Source organism: Rutilus rutilus (genome assembly GCF_951802725.1).
Source record: "Rutilus rutilus genome assembly, chromosome: 1".
NCBI classification, from domain to species: domain Eukaryota; kingdom Metazoa; phylum Chordata; class Actinopteri; order Cypriniformes; family Leuciscidae; genus Rutilus; species Rutilus rutilus.
This window is the reverse complement of record NC_140209.1, coordinates 55,907,919-55,930,325: the sequence shown is the minus strand read 5'-3', so window position 1 is coordinate 55,930,325 and position 22,407 is coordinate 55,907,919. Positions and strand designations below refer to the sequence as shown.

General features: G+C 38.4%; 1 protein-coding gene across 1 annotated transcript; it reads left to right on the top strand.

The window, feature by feature from the left end:
* Positions 1 to 22,407, top strand: LOC311304837 (dynein regulatory complex subunit 3-like; the record flags this gene model as incomplete). Its single annotated transcript, XM_084432165.1, has 10 exons — positions 1 to 538; positions 11,416 to 11,582; positions 16,270 to 16,383; positions 16,758 to 16,888; positions 20,029 to 20,200; positions 20,315 to 20,446; positions 20,554 to 20,671; positions 20,703 to 20,821; positions 20,967 to 21,098; positions 21,252 to 22,407. 10 exons carry the CDS (start codon positions 1 to 3, stop codon positions 21,378 to 21,380), a joined length of 1,752 nt encoding a protein of 583 aa, XP_084288291.1. The 3' UTR covers positions 21,381 to 22,407.

The following is a 22,407-nucleotide window of genomic DNA, read 5'->3' as shown; positions in this document are numbered from 1 at the left end:
ATGGCGCCGCGGATGGCTGCCTCGGTGTGGAGCTCTCCAGTCATTGTGTTGTTTTTGTTCGTTTGTTCTGCGTTTAGTCATTCTTTTCCTATCAGTTTCACCAAAGACGAACTTCTGGACATTAGGAAACACACACCAGACAAGTTTTTTACAGATTTTGATTACTCAGACGTTTTACTGGACATTCTCGTTGGAGGCGCAGCGGTGTTGTTAAAACGCGCGGTCAGACGCAAACGCGGGAAGCGCGCCGGCGCGCTGGTTAAACTCCGCGAGCGCGGCCTCCGCACTGCACTACCCAGTATTCATCTTGCGAATCTCCGATCTCTTCCTAACAAAATGGACGAACTTCTTCTCCTCACCGGCACTAACAAGGATTTTTTAAACTCCGCTGCTCTGTGCTTCACTGAAACCTGGCTGAGTGAAGCCATACCGGACAACGCACTACATCTGCCGGGCTTCCAGCTGTTCCGAGCGGATCGCATCGCGGAACTAACGGGGAAAACGAGAGGTGGTGGATTGTGTTTCTACATTAACGAAAGTTGGTGTTCAGATGTAACAACACTGAAGAAGATGTGCTCTCCTAATTTAGAGGTGCATTTCATAAACTGTAAACCTTTCTACTCGCCGCGGGAGTTTTCCTCATTCATTCTCGCGAATGTTTACATTCCTCCAGACGCGTGTGTGAGCGCGGCGCTACAACAGCTGGCTGAACATATAGCTGAAATGGAACAAAGGTACCCAGACTCTCTTTTAATCATTCTTGGGGATTTTAACAAAGCAAATATCTCCCGTGAACTGCCAAAATACAGACAGCATGTTACATGTGCTACCAGAGACAGTAATATATTGGACCACTGTTACACCACGATAAAGAATGCGTATCACTCCGTCCCACGGGCAGCTTTGGGGCTCTCTGATCACTGTTTGGTTCATCTTATACCGACCTACAGGCAGAAACTGAAATCAGCTAAACCTGTATTAAGGACTGTAAAAAGATGGACCAACGAAGCAGAGCAGGATCTCCAGGCCTGCTTCGATTGCACTGATTGGACTGTTTTTGAAGCTGCAGCCACCGATCTGGATGAGCTCACAGATACTGTAACATCATATATCAGTTTCTGTGAGGATACATGCATTCCTACCAGGACATTCTTATCATTCACTAATGATAAACCATGGTTTACTGGGAAACTCAAACAGCTTCGTCATGCCAAAGAGGATGCTTACAGAAGTGGGGATAGAATCTTGTATAACCAGGCCAGAAACAAACTGACAAAGGAGATCAGAGTTGCTAAAAGAAGCTACTCTGAAAAGCTGAAAAAACAGTTTTCAGCCAACGACCCGGCATCAGTCTGGAGAGGCCTGAGGAACATCACCAACTACAAATCACCATCCCCCCCATCTGTGGAGAATCAACAACTGGCTGACACTCTCAATGCATTCTATTGCAGGTTTGAGAAGCCCAGACTCACACCTCACACCCGCCCTGATGTGCACTTCACACATCCACCATCACCTCCTGCAACCCCTCTCCTCCCCCCTTCTGCCATCCAACCTGAGCTTAAGGTCTGTGTGGAGGACGTGAGCAGAGTCTTCAAAAAACAGAAGACTAGGAAAGCTTCAGGCCCAGACGGCATCTCATCTGCTTGTCTAAAAGCCTGTGCTGACCAACTGGCTCCAGTCTTCACGCAGATCTTCAACAGATCATTGGAGCAGTGTGAAGTTCCCTGCTGCTTCAAACGCTCCACTATCATTCCGGTTCCCAAAAAAACTAAAATCACTGGACTTAATGACTACAGACCTGTCGCTCTCACGTCTGTGGTCATGAAGTCGTTTGAAAGACTGGTGTTGGCCTATCTGAAGGACATCACCGGACCCCTGATGGATCCCCTTCAGTTTGCTTACAGAGCAAACAGGTCTGTGGATGATGCAGTCAACATGGGACTGCACTATATCCTGCAACATCTTGACAGACCTGGGACTTATGCACGGATCTTATTTGTGGACTTCAGTTCGGCCTTCAATACCATCATCCCTGATCTTCTCACAGCCAAACTGACTCAGCTCTCCATGCCATCCACAATCTGTCAGTGGATCTCCAGCTTCCTGACGGACCGGCAGCAGCTAGTGAGACTGGGGAAACTCACATCCAGGACCCTCACCATCAGCACTGGCGCCCCCCAAGGGTGCGTTCTCTCCCCACTGCTCTTCTCCCTGTACACTAATGACTGCACTTCTAAAGACCCCTCTGTCAAGCTCCTGAAATTTGCAGACGACACCACTGTCATCGGTCTCATCCAAAATGGTGACGAGTCTGCTTACAGACTGGGGGTTGAACAGCTGGCTGTCTGGTGCAGCTATAACAACCTTGAGCTGAACACACTCAAAACAGTGGAGATGATCGTGGACTTCAGGAGAAAACCCCCAGCACTCCCTCCTCTCACCATCATGAACAGCACTGTGGAAGCAGTGGAGTCATTCAGGTTCCTGGGCTCTACCATCTCCCAGGACCTGAAGTGGGCAAATCACATTGACTCCATTGTGAAAAAGGCCCAGCAGAGACTGTACTTCCTTCGCCAGCTGAAGAAGTTCAATCTGCCACAGGAGCTGCTAATCCAGTTCTACTCAGCCGTCATTGAGTCTGTCTTAAGCACTTCCATCACTGTCTGGTTTGGTTCAGCTACCAAATCGGACATCAGGAGACTACAACGGACAGTCCGGACTGCAGAGAGGATTATTGGTGCCCCCCTGCCAACCCTCCAGGACCTGTACTCTTCCAGAGTGAGGAAGAGAGCAGGTAAAATCATCACAGACTCCACTCACCCTGGACACCCCCTGTTTGAACTGTTACCGTCAGGACGGCGACACAGATCACTGGCCACAAGAACTTCCAGGCACAGGAACAGTTTCTTTCCACAGGCCATTTCCCTTCTGAACACTTAACATGCCCCCCAAAGCATATGCCTGTAAGTGCAATACTCCCACTGTCTAGTGCAATAAACTCAGGTGATATTTATATCTATATTATTCATACTACTCAAATACTGTAAATATGTTTATAATCTGTAACATGCGCTAGACTCCCACTGTCTAGTGTAATATTCTCTAATTCAGGTGATATTTATATTATTCATACTACTCAAAATACTGTAAATATGTTCATAATCTGTAAATGTTTATTCAGACTAAACCCAACTGTGACCCTACTTTTTTACTTTTATACTATTTTTATTTATTTTTTATATATTTTCATTCTTAGAATTTGTATTACTATGTTCTTGTTGTATTTGTATTTGTATTTGTATATGTGCACTGGAAGCTTCAGTACCAAGAAAAATTCCTTGTGGGTGCAAGCACACTTGGCAATAAAGCTCTTTCTGATTCTGATTCTGATTCTGATAAAAGTGCATCTGTCCATTATAAAAGTCCATCTCTCCATCATAAAAGTCCATCTCTCCATCATAAAAGTCCATCTATCCATTCTAAAAGTCCATCTCTCCATTATAAAAGTGCATCTCTTCATCATAAAAGTGCATGTCTTCATGTTCATTTTATGAAGTATACTTAAGTAATTTTCAAGTATATTTTTAAGTATACTTTATGTAGTAAGTATACTAATATCAATGTGTACTTGTAGTAAAATTGTGTACTATTTCAATACTGCTTGGGACTAAATTGGCTCACTTTTCGTATTTTTAGTATTTGTAAGAGTAGTAAACTAAGTACACAACTAGGTTTCTCATTTGTAATGCATCTGTACTACAAGTGAACTTATAAGTATACTAGTAGTTTTCTGTTTTAATACAAGTAGTACATTTTTTAGTTTATGAAAGTACACACTGATGTGTAATCTCAGTAAACTACTAGTTTCGTAGTTTATACTGCAAGTGTACTTGTAAGTTTTCTTTAAGTAAAGATAACATTATACTTTGCACTTAACATGTAACATTATTATTTTTGCACTTGAAAAATACCTTTAACTGTACTTTAAATTTAAAAACATGTTATTAGCTTCATGCATCCTTTTTTAATCTTAACACTTGAATGTCAGTAAGTTTCATAAAGAAAGGCAACATTTTAAACAAAAAAGTAGAATTAGAGTAAATTGATTTACACGACCAGTGGACTAGCCTACAAAAGAGTTAACACAACTACAAGACAAATATACAGTACTTTTGAATTCTTAATTATTCTTTTAAGCAGGGTTCACCAATCTCTGTCCTGGAGGGCCGCTGTTCTGCAGAGTTTAGGACAGCGGCCCTCCAGGACCGAGATTGGTGAACCCTGCTTTTAAGTATATCTGGATCAAAAGATTGAGTTCAAGTACAGGCCAAATATACCTGGGCCCGTATTCATAAAGAATCTTAATGCAAAGAGTAGCTCCTAGTGACAAAATTCTAAGAAAATTCTTAGAAATGAGGTTGTTTACTCTTAAAATTAAAGAAAAAAATCCCAGTAAAGAAAAAAGTAATTCAGAAAGCATCTTAACCCTTAAAAGAGGTCTTAAGGTCAAAATTGTTAGGAGCACGGACGAGGACTTTTAAGAGGCTGAAGAGTTTCTTCAGCAGAGGAGAACATGGCAGAAAGAAGAAGGAGAAGAAATCTGTTGCAGACAATGGATGACAGTGAGTTAATAAGACGCTAAAGATTAGATCGTGCATGGATCATGTTTGTGACTGATCTTAGAGACGCGCTAACATCTCCGACAGCGCAGAAATGCAATAGCGCCAGAAATGAAAGTAATCACTACATTACGATATTTGGCAACTGGGAAAATGCAACAATGCAGCAGTGTGTAATGTACACAGTCGCATGTAATTTCAAAGTGAAGGCTTAGAATAGACAAATCACAATTTTTTTCCTTCTTGGACTACCAGCCAATCACAGTCTTCAAAAGATTGTGTCATACATAGCAACGGGGTCAGCCCCGCCTCCTCACTAAGATGAAAGTTTTTGTCTTTTCCTTGCTCAGAGTTGTTCTCAGATTGGCCCCGAATCGCTCTTAAGCTAAGACTCCTACGTAAAAGTTTTTAAAGGAAAACTCCGGTCAATTTTAACATTGAGCTTATTTTTTTGTACATTTGGAGTGCTGTTAATACAGAGAACAACGACAAAAATCGATGTTGCCTACACCATTTTATCCACTTTTTAAAATTTGCACCCTGTTGACTTCAATGGGGCAAGTTTTAAACCTGCTTTTAGCCTCTTAACATCCTTGATGTGTCATTACAAGTGCACAGCCAATGTGAGTGATTCCTTCAGAGTGAACGCGGGTCAATCTGACTGCAGTAGATGTGAAAGATATGGATAAAAATGATAATAATTCAGCCAGCGCTCACATGGCTGTGCACTTGTAATGACACATTAAGGATGTTAAGAGGCTAAAAGCAGGTTTAAATATTGCTTTATGATGGAGAGATGGACTTTTATGATGGAGAGATGGACTTTTATGATGGAGAGATGGACTTTTATAATGGACAGATGCACTTTTATAATGGACAGATGGACTTTTATGATGGAGAGATGGACTTTTATGATGGAGAGATGGACTTTTATAATGGACAGATGGACTTTTAGAATGGATAGATGCACTTTTAGAATGGATAGATGCACTTTTATAATGGAGAGATGGACTTTTAGGATGGAGAGATGGACTTTTATGATGGAGAGATGGACTTTTATGATGGAGAGATGGACTTTTATGATGGATAGATGGACTTTTATGATGGAGAGATGCACTTTTATGATGGAGAAATGCACTTTTATGATGGAGAGATGGACTTTTATGATGGATAGATGGACTTTTATAATGGATAGATGGACTTTTATGATGGAGAGATGCACTTTTATGATGGATAGATGGACTTTTATAATGGATAGACAATAACAGATTTTTACAGCGATTGATTCCAACAATCTTTTCACAAAACTGACAAAACCTTGTCAAAATCCATCAACATTCAGTGCATGAGCTACATTCTGACATTCTAACTGAAAGTGGGTGAATATCAAAATACATGATAGAAACATTTTGTTACACCAATTACAAGTGTTTTTATTACAACATTTGGCCCTGGACTAGGGTATTCTATTTGTCCATTCTATTGGCTCTATTCTATTTTGAAGACTTGTGCTGGCTGCACAAGTCTAATTTAAGGCTCTCACAAATAAATAGTATGGGTATATTATACATTTTCTGAGTCATCAGAGTGCCTTGAGTATTGAAGTTGTTGACTTTTGTGTCCGTGGTGTTCTTTCATGGCACAGCGATTTTAGGCGGATTTTTAGTTTAGGCGGAAATTGTGAAAAAATGTGTGTTATTTCTGGTTTAAAGAAGTCATGTGACCTCTGTGTTTGTCATACAGATTCAGTACTGGGCTTAAATGAAAGCCTAAAAGGTCCCCTTTCCAGCGATACCAAGCACCATATTATAGAATATTGACAATATCCCTAGCATGAGCCTAAACCAGATATACACCAGATTTCAAAAACGGAATTTATCTTAGGGGGTTAGTAACTTCATGAGCTGAAAAAAGTGATTTCGCTACCACCCCTGCACTGCTATAGTGATTTTTCTAATACTAGGGGTGTATACCTTGCCAAATAACAATGATAGCATTTTTCCCCCCGATGATACCGATCAACCCCCCTGGCTCATGGACTATATGTCTTTCGGAATTTTGAGAGTAGCCTACAATTCTATTGAGGTTCTGAGCCTGCTGATCAACTATTAGTGAAATCATCACAGATCCATTGATTTTGGTTGGATTTTTATGATTTTTTCTGTGGAGTGAGTATACTGTTTGGTGAAAAGAATGACATATTGACTGATGTCATAACTTGGGGGAATAGTTGATTGCCAATGAAGTAAAGATGAAAATATTGGAAAAAAGTGAGAAAACGCCTAATTTTTTGCATTAAATTGATGCAAAATCATGTAGAAATGTGTTTTAAGAGTTATTTTTTCAGTGGATGTTGTCAGCAAATGTGTTCTTTGTATCTGGAGTGCATTTATTGACAGCCTACCAAACCCACTGAGGATTTGAGGGAAAAAATAATTTTTCACATTTTTCTGATAAAAAATAAAGGGTGCATACACTAAAATGGCCACAATTTTTTTTCGCGATATTTCCGACAGAGCAGACCCTCCAATTATTGGTTCTTAGGGTCAAAGTTAACAGAAAAAACACAAATAAAAAGTATAACAGACCATGTCAGGTTCAACCCATTTTTGAGACTTTGGCTCCCCGACTACTATAACTAATTTAGCTCCACAGTGAGTGCTCCATTAAGGCTTTATAACCTCCTCCTTCAACAGGACATTACTGTACAAGCAGAAAAGAAGCCCTCGCTGAGAGTAGCCATTCCTAAGGAGGTCCCTGCAGTCAGCAGGTCTAACACCCTCCCCCTCCCATTAGCAAAAGATAGTAGTTTGCAAGACTGAATGTAGTGTTGGTACTTTACCCTTCCATGACGTTTTGAGTTTGTCTCTAGCATCTTCACAAATGCATGACGAGACATACTTGGTGCATCCGACTTCATCTGTTCATACGTTTTGAAAACATTTACATGATAGACTGTTTGGAACTTAATAGTGGATGCGGGCCACAAGCCACTCCACACAAGGTCCTTGACATCAGGTGTCCAGTCACTGCCACAGCTCTGACAATTTACTTCTGGGAGCATGAGATCAAATCGTCCTATAATAAAATGGGTAATGGTGATTGATATGTAGATTTCCATAAAACATCTTTGTTTGAGAAAGCAGGCTTTGAAATGGCTAGACCTTGTTACACAGACACATACCAGTCATTGTGACTAAAGAACATAGGCTATCAAACAGAGCAGAGTTCTAATGTACATAAACATGTCATACAGATTTACTTCTGCAGGAGTAGCCAACACACACACACACACTCATGCAGTTTACATGTGCATCTACCCTTAACACAATTATTTTATTTATTTTTTACACGAGCAGTGCACAAGTTCCAGTATGGCCTCTGGAGCTGGACGTGTAGCGATCATGGGCGCAAGACCTCAGAGCCCATGCTTTTACTGGAGTTGCCTCATCATCCTCTGCCTCTACCACTAAAAAAAGTGCAAAACAATAGATCTAGGTTCTGCACCCTTCCCCACATCACTGATTAAGGAAAAATGGTTTGTAACTTTGAGCAGGGGAAAACTTATGCTCCATATATTGGTTCCACCTGTTCCCTTAACATGGGTAATAGTTTCACAGCGTTCAGGTGTCCGGCCTTGTTGATGTTAATGATGCCATAATTGGAAGGGTACATTTTTGCAGGGTGTTTTAACTGTTAATACACTGTATATTATCTATATATTATTTGTACTACTCTTATACTGTTACTACACTGCACATATGTTGTTCATACTGCATATCCATATCTATTCTGCTCTTGTAAGGCTACTGCTAATACATTGCACATTTATATTACTGTCTACACTGCACTGTATGTCTTATACTGCACCGCCTGTCTATCAGTATAATACTAACCTTCCTTTGCAGTTCCTTCAACTAATACTGCCTTCTCTCCTCTCCTTTTGTGCTCGTTTTATCTTCGTGATATTTGTGAAATGGCTGTAGCACTCCCTGTGGTAGCCAGTGTTAGTTGGTTTGACTAACTGGTTTGTAGGTTCATGGCTTTGTAACTTGTATGCCTGTACTGCCTCTTCTGCTATAATATTTTCTCTGCACTCAAGGTCTTTACACACAGAAACACTAATTTAATGAATTTGTCCCAGCTTGTGTCTGTGAAGGGAATGGTGGGTCCACTTCCCTCAAATATATGCATGCAGCACTTCATGTTTTGCCATTTATACCCAGTAAACGTGTGCGGGGAAAAAAGTATTGTCTGGCTCGTTTTTATGACGTTGTGTTTCCAAGCAATTCAGATCAAATGTGTGAAATCAGAACGGTGTATTTATTAAAGATTACAACTAAATGACATGACGTCGTATGACAAAAGATGGTTACATAAAACAAAAAAACAGTAAGAATGGATAACGTTACCTCTACATTCACATTTTCACATTAACCCTTTCATGCATGAATTATGATATCCTCAGTCAGGATTTTTTTCCTATGTGTTTTTATTGCTCTTAGGGCATGAAAAACAAGAATTGATTTTTATTTTATTTTTTTACAAATTTTTCAAAGAGATCTTCAGATGTCCACTTGAGTGGACAGCATGCATTTGGTTTAAACTTAAGATATACTAGATTTAATATAAGACAATAATCAAACACATAAAGTATGTGAATTTAACGAACTAATCAATACAATTATATCAAATCATGTGAAAACTATAAAATATATACAAAAAATCTAAATGCAAAATATTGCAAAGGCTTCATACAACTTCATACAAGTTGCACTTGGCGTATCTTTGATATCAGAACATGAGGACATGATTCCATCAGATTTTTCTACAGTCTGTCAAGGTACAACTGTGGAAACCACTCAGATGCTCCCTCCAGTGCACCAGAGTATGGAGATTTACCCTTATTAGCTGATAATTCTGATTATGTTCAAGATGGACATGCACATTTCTATTATAGCCCTCCTCTGAGAAAACCTAGCGATACGTTTTTTCAATCTCATCTGAAATGATCAGTGTTGGGGGTAATGCATTACAAGTAACATGCATGACCCATTCAGATTACTTTTTTGATGTTACAAGTAAAGTAATGTGTTACAAGTAACATGCATTACCTAATCAGATTACTTTTTGATCTAACAGGTAATTAACTACAAGTAATGTGCATTACCTAATCAGATTACTTTTTTATGTAACAAGTAAAGAAACGCATTACAAGTAGCATGCATTACATAATCAGATTACTTTGTGATGTTATGAGTAAAGAAATGCATTAAAATAATGCATATTACATAATCAGATTACTTTTTGATGTTATGAGTTAGGAAACGCATTACAAGTAACATGCATTATGTAATCAGATTACTTTTTGATGTTATGAGTAAAGAAACACATTACAAGTAACATGCATTACGTAATCAGATTACTTTTTGATGTTATGAGTAAAAAAACACATTACAATAACGTGCATTATGAAATCAGATTACTTTTTGATCTAACAAATAAAGTAATGCATTACAAGTGTCATACATATGTAATCACATGACTTTTTTCAATGTCAATGAAAATTACTTTCTAATAATTCAAGTACATTTATTTACAGTAAAAAAGTCACTGCAGATTAAGTTTTTAAGTTTTAAATTTCAAAAACAATATTCACATTATAATTATGAATTGTAGCTGAAATATAGCAGTTGATGCATGACGTCCACTACAGTGGACATGTGATTAATCAGAGTTTTCTCTCAATCTAAAATCAAAACTTGGAAAATTTTACTGTGATATGACTCATTAGATATTGCTTGATGCTGCAATATTTTTTTTACCTCCAAGAGTCTCCTAGATTCGAAGGAATGGGTGGATATTCTGGAGCAACTTGGCATGTCTGACTGACCCTTGGTCATCTTAGTTTGGAGGGGGGAAAAATCGAAACACAAAGGCTTGCCACTTGATTGCAATTTATAGGATGATGCACAAGGGTCCAATGAAGAGATTGATGTGCAACTTTGCCATAAAAACCCGTGCAAATTCAAGAAAATGCATTTTTAATAGCTGTCCACTGTAGTGACCACTATGCGTGAAAGGGTTAAACTGAATATGTAGCATAAGTGGGTAAAATGAGTTAGCGGAGCGCGCCAATGTGTTGACAAACGCATCACCAACACCGACACTTTCCCCGGCCCGAACTCCATCTTGATGACGACAACAATCCTCCGATGGTGAGAGGCTGACGGACAACCAAAGAGTATAGAAGTTAGTATACTTGGTACTTCTATACTCTTTGGCTGTCCGTTATAAAAACATGAATTTAGGGACATGTTTGCTTTTCGAAATTTAGTTTAGAAATAGCGGAGGCATTTTAGTACACGTGGAATATATTTCTTCTAAATTAAAATTGCCAACATTTCCTTAGATTTTCCATTTCATGAAGAATCTTACAAATTAAATACTCGGAAGAATATCACAAACGTTATATGGCTGAGTATTATTACTAAAATGTATTTTAATTTCTTTAGAGCGCCTCAAAGCTCCTGAAAACTCCGGAAGTTGATGGCGTCATGGCGGTAGTCTGTGGTTGCTGAGCAACTGTTTGCGTCCAGCACACGAGTACTTCAGTGATATATTTCCAGGTAAGTTAAGTTTGTTGTGAAATGAACGAGCTTTTAGTAATAACATTTAAAATAGGTGACTGATACCGTGTTTTGACTGATTGATGTTTTTGACTGTCTGACTGATATCAAAATCATATCCGGAGTATCTCCAAATACTAAGCCAGAATTCTTATATTCCTCAGATCTGTCATTCAATAATATTGAAGTGATTGAAGGACTGGACTCTCTTGTGAAACTTCAGGACTTGAGTTTGTTCAACAACCGCATTTCTGTCATTGAAAAACTGGATACGCTGCAGAACCTGCAAATCATCTCTATTGGAAACAAAAGCATTGCTCAAATGGATAATGTAAGCCAACTAACGTTATATTTTAGATGATACAATTTTAGAAAATGTGGAATCCCCGCTCGGTTTCGATATTCCCCAGACATTCGCTGAAAAATGGCAATACCTCCTAAACGACTTGGCCAAAAATTATTTAAACCCTATTGCCGCTAAAACGGCAAGGCTAACAATGTTTCACAAGCTTAATTTTCCGTATTTTCACTCTAATAAGCACTGCTATGGCAAGCCGTTTTAACTTTTATTCATTTCCAGGATATGAATCCTTGTTATCAAGAATTAAATTTTCACTAGTTAAAATGATCATTCTTGATATCAGGAATAATGTTTCTACTAGTAACAATGGCAATTTTTGATATCAGGAATTACATTTCCACTAGTAACAATGCTAATTCTTGATATCCACAATTAAATTTTCACTAGTTAAAATGATAATTCTTGATATCAACAATTGAATTTCAACTAGTAAAAACTATAATTCTTGATATCTGTAATTGTATTTTCACTAGTGAAATGTCACCATAGGCTGCCATTCAAAATCAATTGTTGATATCAAGAATTGATTTCTTACTAGTTAAAATTCCAGTTTCACATAGGGTAGAGTGGGGGAAAACGCCCCCCTTAAGGAAAATGTGACATTACAGTGAAACAAAACATAAATGTGACTAGAATTGCCATCCCGGTTTTGAGTGACTATGGCAGGAGTTATTCACCAAATATTAAAATTGCTCAGCCTTCATAATTAATTAGTATTTTCACTGAAAATATTTTTGTACAAAGGGGGCGTTTTGCCCCAGCGGTGGGGTAAAACGCCCCCCCAAGGTGGGGTAAAATGCCCCCTTTCTTACCAACCAGTTTGCTTCATAGATCAACAGCAAAATTAACAGACAATAGTTTTTAATCTCTAAAGGTAAAAGGCAAGTAATGTATCAACATGTATATATATTAATATTTATTTCAGCAATGTTCAAAATAGGCAAAATTAACTACCTTCCATCAGTGAGCTAACTGTGCTAGCAAGCTAGCTAGTTAATGCTCACTTGAGGTAATTTTTTCATGTTTTGTTCAAATATTTTGATTTTACCACCTAGTTATACTGCATTAAGTGTAAAACAAAGGATTTGATAGACAGAAATATTTTATTATAGTAATTATGATAGAGAAACTATGCCCCCGGGGGGGGGGGGGGGGGGGGGCGTTTTACCCCTCAGCGTAGGGGGCGTTTTACCCCACAAGCTATGAGTTTTTTAAAAAATAATTATATTCCTTATAAATAATATATGATCTCAAACTACAGACTTCACTATTCATCTATCATACATCACTGCAATATCCTGCAGAACAATATTCTCTTAAACACTTATTTACTAATATCTGAAAATTATAGCATTTACCATGTAATCCTCTTCTCTTCAAATGTGTCGCTGGTGTCAGCTTCTCCATAGAGATTTGTATATCCCCATTATCAACGTAGTGCATAGCAACAGTAAAAATGTATCTTGACTACTTTTAGTGGTTATTTTGGGAAAAACAGGTGGGGGGCGTTTTACCCCAGGGGGGGCGTTTTCCCCCACTCTACCCTATCAGAAATACAATTCTTACTAGTAAAAACTATGGCAAGCCGTTTTAGCTTAAATTGTACCCAGCGTTACTCGTCGTAATTGCATTTTTACTAGTAAGAATTCAATTAGAGAGCTCTACAAATCTAGTAAAAATTACAATTAGAGCACTCTCTAATTCAATTATTACTAGTAACAATTCCAATTAGAGAGCTCTACAAATGAATTTTTACTAGTCATATGTCTATGGCAAGCCGTTTTAGCTTTAATTGTACCCAGCATTACTCATCGTAATTGCATTTTTACTAGTAAGAATTCAATTAGAGAGCTCTCTAATCCAATTATTACTAGTAAAAATTACAATTAGAGAGCTCTCTTATTCAATTATTACTAGTAAGAATTACACTTACAGAGCTCTCTAATTCCATTCTTACTAGTAACAATTCCAATTAGAGAGCTCTACAAATTAATTATTACTAGTCATATGTCTCCATTGACTTCCATTCATTTTTAATTACAGAGCTCTACAATTGAATTGTTACTAGTAAGAATTACAATTAGAGAGCTCTACAATTCAATTATTACTAGTAAAAATATGAATTAAAGATATGTATAATTGCAGAGCTCTGTAATTGAATTAAAGAGCTCTGCAATTACATTCTTACTAGTAACAACTGAATTAGAGACCTCTGTAATTGTAATTCTTACTACATTTACATTTACATTTATTCATTTAGCTGACGCTTTTATCCAAAGCGACTTACAATTGCTATATATGTCAGAGGTCGCACGCCTCTGGAGCAACTAGGGGTTAAGTGTCTTGCTCAGGGACACATTGGTGTCTCACAGTGGATTCGAACCCGGGTCTCTCACACCAAAGGCATGTGTCTTATCCATTGCGCCACCACCACCCCTACCCCTCTTACTAATTGAATTAGAGAGCTCTGTAATTGTAATTCTTACTAGTAAAAATGCAATTACGACGAGTAACTCTGGGTACAATTTAAGCTAAAACGGCTTTCAACTAGTGACAATTGAATTCTTGATATCAAAAATAAAGGTTTTTACTAGTAAGAATTGTATTTCTGATATGTGAAACTGGAATTTCAACAAGTAAGAAATCAATTCTTGATATCAACAATTGATTTTGAATGGCAGCCTATGGTGACATTTCACTAGTGAAAATATAATTCTTGATATCAAGAATTCATATCCTGCGAATGATTAAAAGTCAAAACGGCTTGCCTATTGCCATTCCCAGGATATAAATAGTTAATATCAAGAATTATAGTTTTTACTAGTTGAAATTCAATCGTTAATATCAAGAATTATAGTTTTTACTAGTTAAAATGTAATTGTGGATATCAAGAATTAGCATTGTTACTAGTGGAAATGTAATTCCTGATATCAAAAATTGCCATTGTTACTAGTAGAAACATTATTCCTGATATCAATAACTATCATTTTAACTAGTGAAAATTGAATTGTTGATATTAAGGATTCATATCCCGGAAATTAATAAAAGTTAAAACGGCTTGCCATAGCACTGCCCCTCAAAAGCCGCCGCAATGTGAGTTTCGCCGGGAAAGCTCGCTCTAGACCAGTGGTTCTCAACCTCTCCTGCAGGGACCCCCTGACAGGCCATGTTTCTGTTTTAACCCTGAAATGGCACACCTGATTCAATTAATGAGTAGTTATTAGAGTAGGAAGAGTAGGACTTAGTCAATTAATCAATTAGTCAACTACTTATTAAGCCTTTAATTATTTGAATCAGGTGTGCCATTTCAGGGTTAAAACAGAAACATGGCCTGTCAGGGGGTCCCTGCAGGAGAGGTTGAAAACCACTGCTCTAGACGGAGATGCGAGTAAGGGACCGTGGGGAAAGTGCACTTTTTGTTCGTTTTTAAGGAAAACGCAGAGTGTGTGTTTTTGTAATAGCTTTTTGATTTTAAAGGGCCTATTGACATGAGACCAGTGCAGTTCGGTAGGGGGCCTCAGTGGGCATCTTTAACAACCTCTCCTTTACCCCTACTGGCTGAAATGGGTATTGCATGTCCAAAATTAACATTCTTTTTGTAATAGCTTTGTCCAGCAGTGAGACAGAGACATCTAACCAGTGTCATTAAGTAGAGGAGGACAGGGGACAACTTTCACAACCTCTATTTTTACCCCTACTGCTCTATTTTTACCCCTACTGGCTGAAATGGGCATTAGAAGAGCGGGGCTTCGTTTTTCAGCTGACCACTTGTGAAATAGAAGTGCACCAGCACACTTTTAAAAAGAGGAGCTATTATGGAAATATTTTACTTTAGAATAAAATATTTAAGTGCAAACTGAATGTAATGTTTTCTGACACTTAATTGCAATTTAAATTTAAAATTCAAATCTATAATAAATGAAATTAGCTGAACTTTTCTGCCTAATTTCACAGACAAGGTTTGAGCTAGTCCCAGACTAAAATGCATGTTTGAGCTTTTTTAACTGAAAGCAACTTGCACTGATATATCTTAAAATATGTCGGTGCCATTGTTTTGTCTCAAGATGCACACCAGTAATGTTTTTATTTATTTATAAGGAACGTTTATAAAAGCTACTTAAATGCCCTAATGGAACTAAGGCCTAATCCTGGCGTAATCTAAACCCTGTCTGTGAAACCAGGCATAGATCTTTATTCAATTTCATAATTACTTCTATTTTCTTTTAAATATGGTTCAGGTTTACTGCCGAATAAACTGACAAGCATTAACACTCCTTAAAATAAAGGTTTTGGTTTTTGCAGCGATGCCTTTTCAGCGAGAACCTTTAAGTGATCAGCTCTTAAAATAACCATTATTTTTTCTTATAATATAAAGAACATTTTAAAATCTAAAGAACCTTTTTCCACTATAAAGATCATTTTACATTATTGCAAAGTGCACTTTTTAAAAGTTTACTTAAGAAACATTCATGAAAGTGAACTCATTCATGTTATATTATCTGCAAGTACAGCTTTGTAAAATGTATGAGATTCGAATTAAACATACAAGTGCACATTCAATACATTTAAACGCGCTTCTTTTTCTCAAGTGAGGGATAGCTAACATTTGGCCTAATGTTCTGTTCATAATTCATATTTTTTGCACCTACATATAAAGCGTGAAACTGCCGTTGCAAAGTATGGAGAAGCTGTAGAAGATGTGCAATACAATGAGCTCCAGAAGGCAATTGAGGCTCAGAGGATCAGAAACGAGGAGCTTCAACTACACAAGGTAACCAACATCACCATGCCATCCATCTCATCAAGGGCGTAGATTTGGTTTGAACATTGGGGGGGTTTAAGTTTGGGTATGCCTCCTGATGCCTCCTTTTCATGTGATCATGGTATAAATATTGGAGGGGTTGTAATGCATAGATTTAAATATTGGGGGGTTATCTCCCCCCCAACCCCCCCACAAACTACGCCCTTGCATCTCATTCAAGTACAGGAACACTGATCTTAAATGCTCGAGGTTTAATAAGTCAGATTTACACTACAGTGTTTGAAACGCTGCACTGTATTAAAATCTTCTTTCTACTGGACATACAAACTTAATATATACTCTTCTTGACAGTAGTGAATAAATATTGCTTCCTTCTTTCACAGAACGCATTCGTGGAGTTCTTAAATGGAGGTCAGCTTTTCGACAGCATGTTTGCTGAGGATGCTGGTGCAGAGAAACTGGCTCTCCTCCCGGGAATTGAAGCACTGCGCAATATATATCCTTATAATGAATAGCAAAATATACAAATCAAACCACAAATGAAAGCAATACTTTATAATTCACTCTTAAACATAGGGTTCTTTTTTGGCATTCATGGAGCTTTCTTTTCTTTAGATTAGATTTTTTTTTCAGATAAAAAAGGGTCCTTTTAAGAACTGTTTCCTGAAAGGTTCTTTGGGGAATGAAAAATGGTTCTTCTATGGCATCACTGCAAAAACAAACAAAAAAACAACAAACCTATTATGCTTTTTTTACATTGTCAACTCCATTATTGTGTAATATTGCTGTTTGAGCATGAAAAACGTCTGCAAAGTTACAAAGCACAAAGTCATTCCAAAGGGAGTTATTCTTGAGTTTTCGCCCGGGAACAAACACGTCACAATATTTCCCGCCCAAGACGTACGCAATATAAAGGGGCGGGGCCTAGCTGAGTTAGTTAGTAGTGCGTTGAAATTCATGGTTATGGTTAAGGGCGGCACATTTCCCAAACACGCTCAAAGCAGTTGACCAATCACGACACATTGATTACGCTGACCAATCAGAGCACATTGTGCTTTTCAGAAGTTAGGAGTTCATTGAGACAGGAACTAAACAGGGGTGCATTTCCCAAAAGCATAATTAGCAGTGTTGGGTAAGTTACTCTAAAAAAGTAATTAATTATTAGATCTTAATTACATCTTCAACGGTGTAATTAGATTACTTATTACTGTCTCTCCACCCCTTTTCAGCGCTGCGCTCATTGTCTTTTGACTTCCGGTCTGTATTTTCACAGCGTTTTGCGTGTTTATTAATGAACGGCTCGTTTTAAAATCTTCCCGGTCGATTTACATTTGTTAAGTCATCTGCTTTAAGGTAAGGTGTAAGGTCTATACCGCTGTTTTCACTGTCCTAAGAACGGGCTGATGACTTCCTTGTTCTATGAAGTCCCTCCTTCAGGAATACGTAACGAGTTCTGATTGTGCCAGCGGTTCCTGTGTTGTGATTCGACAGCAGCTTAGCGCACGTTGCCCAGAAAGGTCACGCCTCTTACCATAACGTGGAGATGCATGCGCTCGGTGCCAAACAAAGGTGATTGGACTCCGGGATGAGAATAACAGCGTCTCGACGACATGGCGACAAACACACTGTACAAACGCAACTCTTCCTCTTCTCCGTGGGAGCGCAACAAGACCACGCCCCCTTTTTTGTGTATTCCTGTGGGCGGAGTTTAGTCAAAAAACTGTTCTAGTGACGTCATTAAAGAAGGAAGTAGAGGGATGTAGTCCAAACCGGCCGTTCGATGTAGGCGACTTCTGTTAAATAAAATATCTCGCTTTGCATTGAACTTTGAGCTTTATAATTTTACAGATATTATTTATACTCTAACAACAACATTACACACTAACTAAAGTTTGAAACATGGGATCACGAAGAACGGGACCTTTAACATAAAATTTTGATGTTAAATCCACTATTGTTTTATATAGAATTGTTGTACAGCCTATACAGTATTGAATGCAATTACATCAGAAGTAATTGTAATTGAATTACAAAGAAATTAAGAGTAATCCCTAGGGGTGTAACGATTCGTTTTAACAACGATTCGATTCGTATCGCGATTCGTGGTTGTCGATACGATTCAAGGACGATATTGGTTAATTTAGAACGATACGATCCAAAACGATTCAGTGACTTGAAATCGATTCAGTGACTTTTTAGCCAAAAATTCTTGTAAGGGAATCAGGTATCAATTAATTATGGATATAAACAAACAAGTAAACAACAATTAATGTCAAATGCATTCACATTTTATTTGAATAAAGTAGGACTGAACGATTATGACAAAAATTATAATTGTCGATTATTTCCTTGAAATTGTAATTGCGATTATTAATTACAATTATCACAACATTGAATGATGTTTTGAATAGTTTGGCTATGGGACCCACATTTCCCCATGGTCATCAAGCCACGACCCACCTTTTTAGGAATTATATAGGCCTATTATAATACATTTGTTTACACAAAAATTGTTGACACACAAGTTATGTCCCCCTTTACTTAACATACCAAAAAAGAAATTGTAAGAATATGACAAATACTGATAAACAGTAGGCACTGCGAGGTTAAGCTATTAAATAGTAGTCCCAAACTAGTTTTTGTTAATACAATCTTGGTATGAGCCACCACAGTCCCGTCATATAAAAATATACAAAATAACCAGTAAGTGGCATTTTGTTATGGAAACAAACAACAATTAGGCTACCATGGTGATACACAATACTTAGAAGAACTGGTAAAGAAACATGGAAACTGCTCCTGATAAATAGCAACACACATGACGTACCAATAACGTAATTTATTGGTATTTTACTTTTATTTCTTAACTTACTAATTTACGACGTTGCATTCTCGTATGTCTTTTGCACTTTAGTGAAGTGATACAGCGCGCGCTGGCGCATTTGCGCGTGCAATTGAAGAGTGCGCGCTACTGCAGGACAGGAAAGTCCGTTTTTCTGAGGTGAGAGACTTTGCGCTGCTTGTTGTCTTTGCGCTGCTGCTGGCGCGTCACGCATGGCGACGACGTCACAGATAGGCAGACTGAATCGAGTAACGTTTAACGCCTTTATCATTAAAAGTGCTAAGAAAAAACATCCATATAAAGTCTGACGTGCTTAAATCCAATGCGTTATTTCCTAGTATCGATACAATCGATTCATTACCTTTTAAAACGATGTTAGATCGATATATGTCGTCCGGAAGACCAACTTGCCGAGCACAGATCGATGTAGTTGGATCGTAGGAATATAAATCGATACATCAATGTAGTTGATGAATCGTTACACCCCTAGGAATCCCTTATTTTACTTTTTCAAGGGAAAAGTAATTAAAATACAGTTATTAATTAATTACGCCCAACTATGGTCGCAAGTTCTGTCGTTTCGGCATAGTTCAATGAGTCTGTGTTTCCCAAAACTATAGTTCCAACAAACATTCGCTAACAGCATCGCAAACTTGTGTGGTCGGATCGACAGCTCTCGACCTGTGGTTAGAAGCAGAGTTTTTTGTTAAAATATCATGTGGACTTATCCTTATCTTTAAGAGAGCAGATGAGGGAACAGCTGTTAAAAAGGACTCAAAATAATCCATTTACCTTGACAATCCATTTACATTTAGGAGCAAAATGGAAGTTCTATGTGTGCAGATATTTGATGAGGGTTTGGCTCAGCTTGCTCAGAGAACGGCTGAGGTGGAATGCTTTTTAACCTGTTCCCATGAGGCAGTGGCTGACAATCGGCGCAAAGCAGCGCAAATAGTTGCTGACTTTGAAAACTCCAGGAGACAGGTTGGTTTCTTCTCCGACTCAGTCACACGAGGAAAACGAGGAAAACGAGACAACCGGTTTCTGACCAGTTGAACACATAAAAACGCTCATAAATTAAATTCTGTTCTATTGCAGAAGACTGTGGAAATGCAACAGATCACAGATGCCGAGCTTCTTAAAGCTCAGATCACTTCCTGCCATGAACAGGCTGACCAGTTGACTGAAACCCTCATGAGTATTGAATTGCAACTGGTGGACCAACTGGAGGTCAGAATAAAAATACCTATATTGTTAATGTAATATTAATTACGGAGCATATCACCTACAGTAAACGAGTGGAAATTTCACAAATATGCTTTGTACATTTTTTTAAGGACATCTTCAAAGACTTTGAGAGGAACATCTCAGACATGGTTGGAGGATTCATTGAAAATGTGCAAGGGATATATCCTTTATCTAACAAAGCAAAACAAAAATACTTTTATATTATTGGTAAGGCTTCTTTAACTCTAACACACATTTGCACTGATTCGAGACCTGGAGAACCAGTACAATGAACAACAGCTTGTGATTGCCTTGGCAACACTGGAGAAGGTGGTTAAAAGCGAGCCAGAGGAGGAAATACCGGATGATCTGTTAATGGTCAGTGGAAAACTGTCTTCATGATCACTTAATTTCTGTGTAATTATGAATAATTAAGAAGTCAAAAGCCATCGCAACTACATGCCAGACACTTATTTTTAGTATTGACTGATCCTTCGTCCTCATTTCCTATGCTGCCCTGTAGCTCCTGGTAGATAAAGACACAGTGACCAATGCAGTCAGTGCTTCTCACGACTCAGCCCTTCAGAAGATTGATAACAGGGAGGATGAGCTACTGGCACGGGTCAACAGCTGGATGAGCGATCTGCTGAAATCGGTACTTGATTATGAACACACATCCTGTGAACTCCTTAACAATATTATATTATATTATATTATATCAAGTTGTGTCCTACCGTGCAGCTGTCCAGGATCAGAACGACCTTTTGTTATTAAATAAAATATAAATCTTTTTTGTTTGTGTTAATAGATACACAATGATGACGTGAAGAGGAATCGCAAGCGCATCTCAGAGATCCAAAACTACATTCGTTTTGTAAAGTATGAGCTGGAGGACATGGCATCATCAGCAGAGATGGCGGATGGTAGATGGGAATAGGAGATAGAAGAGGATGATCGCAGGTAGGTAGATTGGGTAAGTCTTTAAGTCTTTAGAGTGAGTCTTGTTGAGACTATGTTGAGACGAGACCAGTGAACCAAAGGTGCAGTGGGTTTATAAAGGGAGTGGGTGATGAGGTGATGATGAGGTGCAGGGTCAGCTTGGGTTTTGTGCCTCTGCACTGCCTGCTAGAGGTGCACGTGAGCCGTGTCCCATACCCTCTCGCTCTGCTCAAACCAGTGGTTGACAGCTGGAACCTCCGAGGGCTCACCCGACCAGGAAAAAAGCGGCATTTATATAGCGCTTTTAACAATGTAGACTGTTCCAAAGCAACTTTACATTGATAATAGGAAATTAAAGTAAAGTGTTTTGGCATTATAGCAGCTCTAGAATAAAGTTATTGTCCAGCTAAAGTTAGTTTGATTGATTCACTTCCGACGCAACGATCATTAGTTATTAACTTAGGGGCCGCTAACACGACACCGTTTTAACAGAAAACTCTTAAGTTCTTTCTGCTCAAACTTCAAAAACACGAACCAGCGAGAACGACGATGGCGTGCACATGCGTATTACGAGTTCAGTCTATAGGTATGTACATTTGAATATATGTACGCAAGCGTGTAGTCCTTCCCTACAAATCAACCCTCAACATACTACTTGCCTGGCCTTAAAATGAATAATACAGAATTTGTATCGCTTCCACGTAGCCACGCGAACCGTAATTATCCCGACAACGCTTTATCTGTAGATAGGTAAAGGGAGGGGAGGGAGGCCTTCACATGGAAGAGCCTAGTTGACATTTCAGCACTGCGCTGTCGTCGCATCCAGGCGCAGGTCCTTCGTCAGGTCTGGATACGGCCTGGATCCGGCAGACTGCGGTAAACCTCGGGATAAACAGAAAGACTAATATTAGCATAGACGCCATTCTTATTATGATTTAACGAGTACATCAGGATTTATGGGAAGTGTTCCTGGTTCCGTCTGATCTAATCTATGCAGCCTAACATTGAATTATAGAAGTCTATAA